General features: G+C 41.9%; 1 protein-coding gene across 1 annotated transcript in view; it reads left to right on the top strand.

The window, feature by feature from the left end:
• The window catches only part of gja1b (gap junction protein alpha 1b), a 7,842-nt gene extending 3,517 nt beyond the window's left edge, over window positions 1-4,325 (top strand). The window contains exon 2 of the mRNA XM_080513577.1: window positions 729-4,325. Coding sequence (XP_080369703.1) covers window positions 744-1,940 — 1,197 coding nt within the window. The 5' untranslated portion in view covers window positions 729-743 and the 3' untranslated portion in view covers window positions 1,941-4,325. The remainder of the gene's footprint in view (window positions 1-728) is intronic.
• Window positions 4,326-6,107: the final 1,782 nt, after the last annotated feature.

Raw genomic sequence — 6,107 nt, 5'->3', positions numbered from 1 at the left:
GAGTCGACTCTCTTCTGTGGATGAAAAGAATCGACTCGTTCATAAACATCCCTCGTCTTTTTGAGGACGGAAAACTTCCTGCTGTTTGGGTGAAGAGTTTTTTGCGAAATGTTGGTAAAATGCATAAAAATCCAACAAATAAATCCAATAAATGAATAAAATAAAAGCCAATAAATAAATTACATAAAATCCAATAAAGTAAATAAATCCAGTAAGTAAATCCAGTAAGTAAATTAAATAATACATAAATATAATTTTAATATTTAAATTAATAAATCAATCAATTAATTAAAAAATCTAACTTTTAAAAATGTTTACAATTAAAATAAAAAACATAAAAATGTAAGTAAATAAATAAATACTAAAAATTAAAAAATGTAAATAAAAATTTTTAAAATTAAAAATACATTTAAAAATCTAAAATTAAAAAATATTAATAATTTTAATAAAAACATTAAAAAAAATAAAAAATATATAAATAAAAATATATCTATTTTAAAAATCTAACTTTAAAAAAAAACTAAATAAAAATAATAAAACATTTTTTTTTAAATAAAAAAAAAACAAATTGAAAAATCTAAAATAAAATAAATAAATAAATGTAAACAAAAAAATTTAAAAAAAGGAAAAAAAAGATATTTAAAAATCTAAAATAAAATAAATAAACAAATGAATTGTTGCTTGTGGGTGTGTTGGGTTTCAGCTCCTCTGTGTGGTTTTGTCCCCAGACTACAGCCGCCAAGATGGGCGACTGGAGCGCTCTGGGCCGCCTGCTGGACAAGGTCCAGGCCTACTCCACGGCCGGCGGCAAGGTGTGGCTGTCCGTCCTCTTCATCTTCCGGATCCTGGTGCTGGGCACGGCCGTGGAGTCGGCCTGGGGCGACGAGCAGTCCGCCTTCAAGTGCAACACCCAGCAGCCCGGCTGCGAGAACGTGTGCTACGACAAGTCCTTCCCCATCTCGCACGTCCGCTTCTGGGTGCTGCAGATCATCTTCGTGTCGACGCCCACGCTGCTGTACCTGGCCCACGTCTTCTACCTGAACCGGAAGGAGCAGAAGCTCAACCGGAAGGAGGAGGTGCTGAAGGTGGTGCAGAACGACGGCGGCGACGTCGACATCCCGCTGAAGAAGATCGAGATGAAGAAGCTGAAGTACGGCATCGACGAGCACGGCAAGGTGAAGATGAAGGGCGCCCTGCTGCGTACCTACATCGTCAGCATCTTCTTCAAGTCGCTGTTCGAGGTGGGCTTCCTGGTCATCCAGTGGTACATCTACGGCTTCAGCCTGGCGGCCGTCTACACCTGCGAGCGCGCGCCGTGCCCCCACCGGGTGGACTGCTTCCTGTCGCGGCCCACCGAGAAGACGGTGTTCATCATCTTCATGCTGGTGGTGTCGCTGGTGTCGCTGCTGCTCAACGTCATCGAGCTCTTCTACGTCTTCTTCAAGCGGATCAAGGACCGCGTGAAGGGCAAGCAGCCGCCCACGCTGTACCACGGCGGCGGCACGCTGAGCCCGCCGCCGCCGCCCAAGGAGCTGTCCACCACCAAGTACGCCTACTACAACGGCTGCTCCTCGCCCACCGCGCCGCTCTCGCCCATGTCGCCGCCGGGCTACAAGCTGGCGACGGGCGAGCGCGGCACCGGCTCGTGCCGCAACTACAACCGGCAGGCCAACGAGCAGAACTGGGCCAACTACTCCACCGAGCAGAACCGGCTGAGCCAGACGGGCGGCGGCGGCGGGGGAGGAGGCGCCGGCGGCAGCACCATCTCGAACTCCCACGCGCACGCCTTCGACTTCCCCGACGACACCCACGAGCACAAGAAGCTGTCGTCGACGGCGGGCCACGAGCTGCAGCCGCTGGCGCTGATGGAGGCGCGGCCGTGCAGCCGGGCCAGCAGCCGCATGAGCAGCCGGGCCAGACCCGACGACCTGGACGTGTGAAAACGGCGACGACGACAACGACGACAACAAAAATGTAAAAAAAAAAAAAAGAAAAAAAATTTAAATCGCGGCGCCTCCTCGGGGAAACGCTGGATAGGTTGGGTTAGGGGGCGGGGCTTACCTAAGTCTGAAGCCAGTCAGAGACGGTAAAGCTGCCAGAGGTACAACTTTCACTTTTTAGTTTTAATTTTTTTTTTTTTATTTTAACCCCTTTGACTTTTTCCACTCGTGGCATTAACCGTGTTTGAAAGAGAAGAGGAAGAGGAGGAGCAGCAGGAGCGCCGGCCCACTCAACCTCCATTGCTCTTGTTTTTAGCTCCGCCCCTTTTTGGCAACTTCACAACTCCGTGCCTGTCGTTCAACATGGGACTGCTCAGAGGCACCAGATCTTAAATGACCCTGCTGGAAAAAACAAACAAACAAACAAATAAAAAAACGGAAAAAACCGTTTCTTCGTCAATTTGGCCAAAACCCGATTAATCTAAAACTTCACCTCCTTCGCCGTTTAAGTAAAAACCACAAACCGGTGACGCCTTAACGCCGTCCAGCGACACTGCAGTGAACCGCGTTAATGCCTCCGTGCCTTTTTTTTTTTTTTACACCAGGAGGGTTTCAGTTTTGCCGACTCGGGTGTTTTTTTTTTTCCGCTCTTCTTGACTTCTGTCTCGCGGTTTGACGTTTTAACGTCAATCAGAAGCGGCCGAACGGCGCGTGGCGACGTCGCTTGTTGCACTCCAGTCCAGTTTTAGGCGTCGTTGCACGTGTTAATGCTGCAATACATTTTTTTTTTTTTTTTTTTTTTTTTTTTAAATTGGTGACATTTGGTGCAGGTCACATGTTGACACGTTCCCGGGTGTTTCAAAAAAAAAAAAAAAAAACGTAAAGACCGTTTACATCTAAAGTGGATATTTTACGTCACAATTGGCGACGTCTGATTGGGCCGTCGTGGCTGCACCGCCCCCTACTGGTGTGGCTGCTCATAGCAGGTCTACATGTCGGGGTTTTTTTTTGTAAACAAACCCGGGTACGTGTAAACATGGCCCCAACAGGACTGTGATCATTTGCTATGCTAATTCATGTTTTGTGGAGATGAGAGAGTTGTGTTTTTACTGGAATACGATGTGTTTAGAACCACTTCTCTGTCTTGTAAGAATCAAACAAAAACACAACAAAAAAAACCTGCAAATATTGTGGATTTTTAGGGTGAAATTGCATTTGATACGCCGATAAGATTGCACTTTCCTGCAACTCTTGTGCAGAAGACACTTTCAAAAACCGCTCCTGTTTTGTTTCGGGTCAAAAATGATCCGTTTAAATTACGGGGGGGAAAAACAAGACATCAAACAAACAAACAAACAAACAAACACAAAGCCTCTCCTTCAGTCTGAATCAGGCCCACAGTGCAGCTTCTGCTCTGGTGGTGTTGTAAACACTGTAAAGTCAGTTTAAAAGTTTAAACATAGCTTCTTCTTTTCTTTTCTTTTTTCCTGACTTCTTTAGAAAGATTTGACTTCGATTAAAAGGGACTTTTTTTTTTTTGATTTGGGAAAAGAAGGAGACACTTTTGTAGCCCAAAGTGTAGAGAAAAAAAAAGTAACAAATAACAAAATAACCTGCTGCCCTATAACGTGTGGTTAAAGAGGACGGACGCATAAATCGCCGTTAAAGATTTTAGATTTGATCGTCGCTTTGTAGATTTTAGATCAGAAAAAAAAAAGGCTATTTGTGAATTAAAGTGTATTTTTTATTTTATTTTATTTTTTAGCCGCTTTAGCGTGTCGAAGGTGGACAGGGTCGGCCATCATGTGTCCCCCCCCCCCCCCGTCCAAAGCCGGGGACGGAACCGCGTGATCCTAAACAGCTTGGACGCTTAATGCACTGTGCCATACCTTCATAGACTTACAAGTGAACTTTGGTCCGTCGAACATTATGGAAGGGGTCGTGTTGTGCAGAAACTCACTTTCTAAAAGTTTTTCCAGGAGTAATAATCGTCCCCATACCTGGAATGAGTGAAGAAAGTGTGTCCTCTCTCTCTCCCCCTGGCTTGTTCCAGGTTTTTAAAAAGTGTGTTGCTCCAAGCAGCCAATCGGAAATCAAACCCTTTATGATGTCATAAAGGGGGTTTAGCCAATCACAATCAAGATAGGCTCCTCCCACAATCAGCCAGGTCTGCTCTGGCACATGGCGCCACGAGAGGAAGTACTTCCTCTGCTTCCCCATAGATGGGCGTGTGTGGGGGCGGAGCCAGTCCACTCCTATGATCTGATATTCTAATGAGGGAAGATCAAAGGAAAAGCTGGCTTTGAATCCTGTATAATATATATGACCCTTTGAAAACATTTTTAAACTCGCCGTCTCGCCTCCGTTCTGAGTCGTTCTAGTAAAAAGTAGGATCTGGGGGGGGGGGGGGGGGGGGGGGGGGGGCACGACGTCTTTCTCATTCGGGGCGATCCTTTATTATTGCCTGATGTTGTTTTTTTATTTGTACGCCGACCACTAAGATGAAAGAATTGACTACTATCCGTATCTCTCAAAAGAAAACATCACCAAAACCAGAAAAAAACTGTATATTTATTGACGGTTAAAACACAAAAAAAAACAACACAGGTGTTTTGTTTTCGCTTCGGGTCACCATGGCTGTCGTTTTCCTGATAAACTTTGAATTTGTGCGTTCGGCGTTTCCTTTTTGTGTCGCAGCGGCTTCAGATCCGCTTCTATAAAGAAAGGCTTTATTTACTGTCAGAGAAAGAGTAGAGTGACGACTTTGTGCTATTTGAATGACAGATTTCTCATCTCTGTAGGTTTTTTTTTTGTTTTGTTTTTGTTGTTTTTTTTGTCTTTCGGACTCAATGTAACCGCTGCTGCTTGACAAATAGATATTTAGTACTGTAAATCGAGCTAACTGTGTCACAATAAAATGTGAGTTTTTAGAAGACTGCTAATAGATCTGGACTAATATTTAGTCACTTTTTTTTTTGTTTGTTTGTTTTTTTCTTAATTGTATGCCATTGTAGCGCCACAACTACCAAACTCTAGGAGAAATCTCAATTTTTTTGACTTCTTTTTCTTTCATTGTATTTTTTTTTTTTTTTTGAAGTGTCAATGGTTCATCATTTGTGTGTGGTACTTACATACAGTATGTCGTGGATGTTTCCAGCTACAAAGACATTTGCACTGAGATCCTGTTGAGGTGTCATGTGATGCACACATTCAGTGGTAAGAGTTGCTAGACAATGTTACTAATTTATTTTATAACACAGAAACCATGACAGTGCATTATGTCCCCACATCAGACCGCTGCCTTGTGATTTTGGATTCTCGTCCGTCGGAGAGAGAGAGGGAGAGAGAGAGAGAGAGAGAGAGAGAGAGAGAGAGATCCACTGTTGTGCAGTGTAAAGTGCAATGAGAGCAGAATTAAAAACAAATTCATTGTATCTGTGAAAAAAAAAATTTAATCAATAAAGATGTTTCTTCTTAGTCACTGATTGATTCGCCCCCTTTTTTCTTTTTTAACTTGTTTTTGAACCGGGATGTCAAATGTGATTGCATGAGGTCTTTGTTTTTTTTTAATTTAATTTAATTTATTTATTTAATTCAAAAGTAAAAATAAAACTACAAGCCTTTGGTGCAAAGTTGTAATTTAATTAATTTAATTTAATTTAATTTAATTTAATTTAATTTAATTTAATTTAATTTAATTTAATTTAATTTAATTTAATTTATTTAACATTTTTAACTTTTCCTCTTTTTAATAAATCTTCATCCCTGTGGAATATTCTGTTACCTTTATGTTTATATCCTGTAACTTGTAATTTTTCATATCATTTGCTTTTATACTTTTCTACAACAAAACATTATTATTATTATTATTATTATTATTATTGTTATTGTTTATATTTTCAATAATCATTATTAACATTTGTATTATATATTTTTAATAATAATAATTCGTAAACAGACAAAGCTCACTGTGTTAATCAGAAGACTCATTGATATTTGGTCTGAAGGTTGTTTGTGGCTAACTATTAGCCACGAGCTAACTAGCCGAGCCGCCACGGGCTAAAGAGGCGGGACTTCCTCCTTCGGTCCGGACCAATCAATGATCGGTTTCTTCTTCTTCTTCTTCACCTCCTTCACTCCAGCCGGCGTCGCCGGGTGACGCTTCCC

Source organism: Blennius ocellaris, assembly GCF_963422515.1.
Source record: "Blennius ocellaris genome assembly, chromosome: 18".
NCBI lineage: Eukaryota > Metazoa > Chordata > Actinopteri > Blenniiformes > Blenniidae > Blennius > Blennius ocellaris.
Note: the sequence above shows the minus strand (reverse complement) of the source record. Positions and strands in the feature narration are given on the sequence as shown.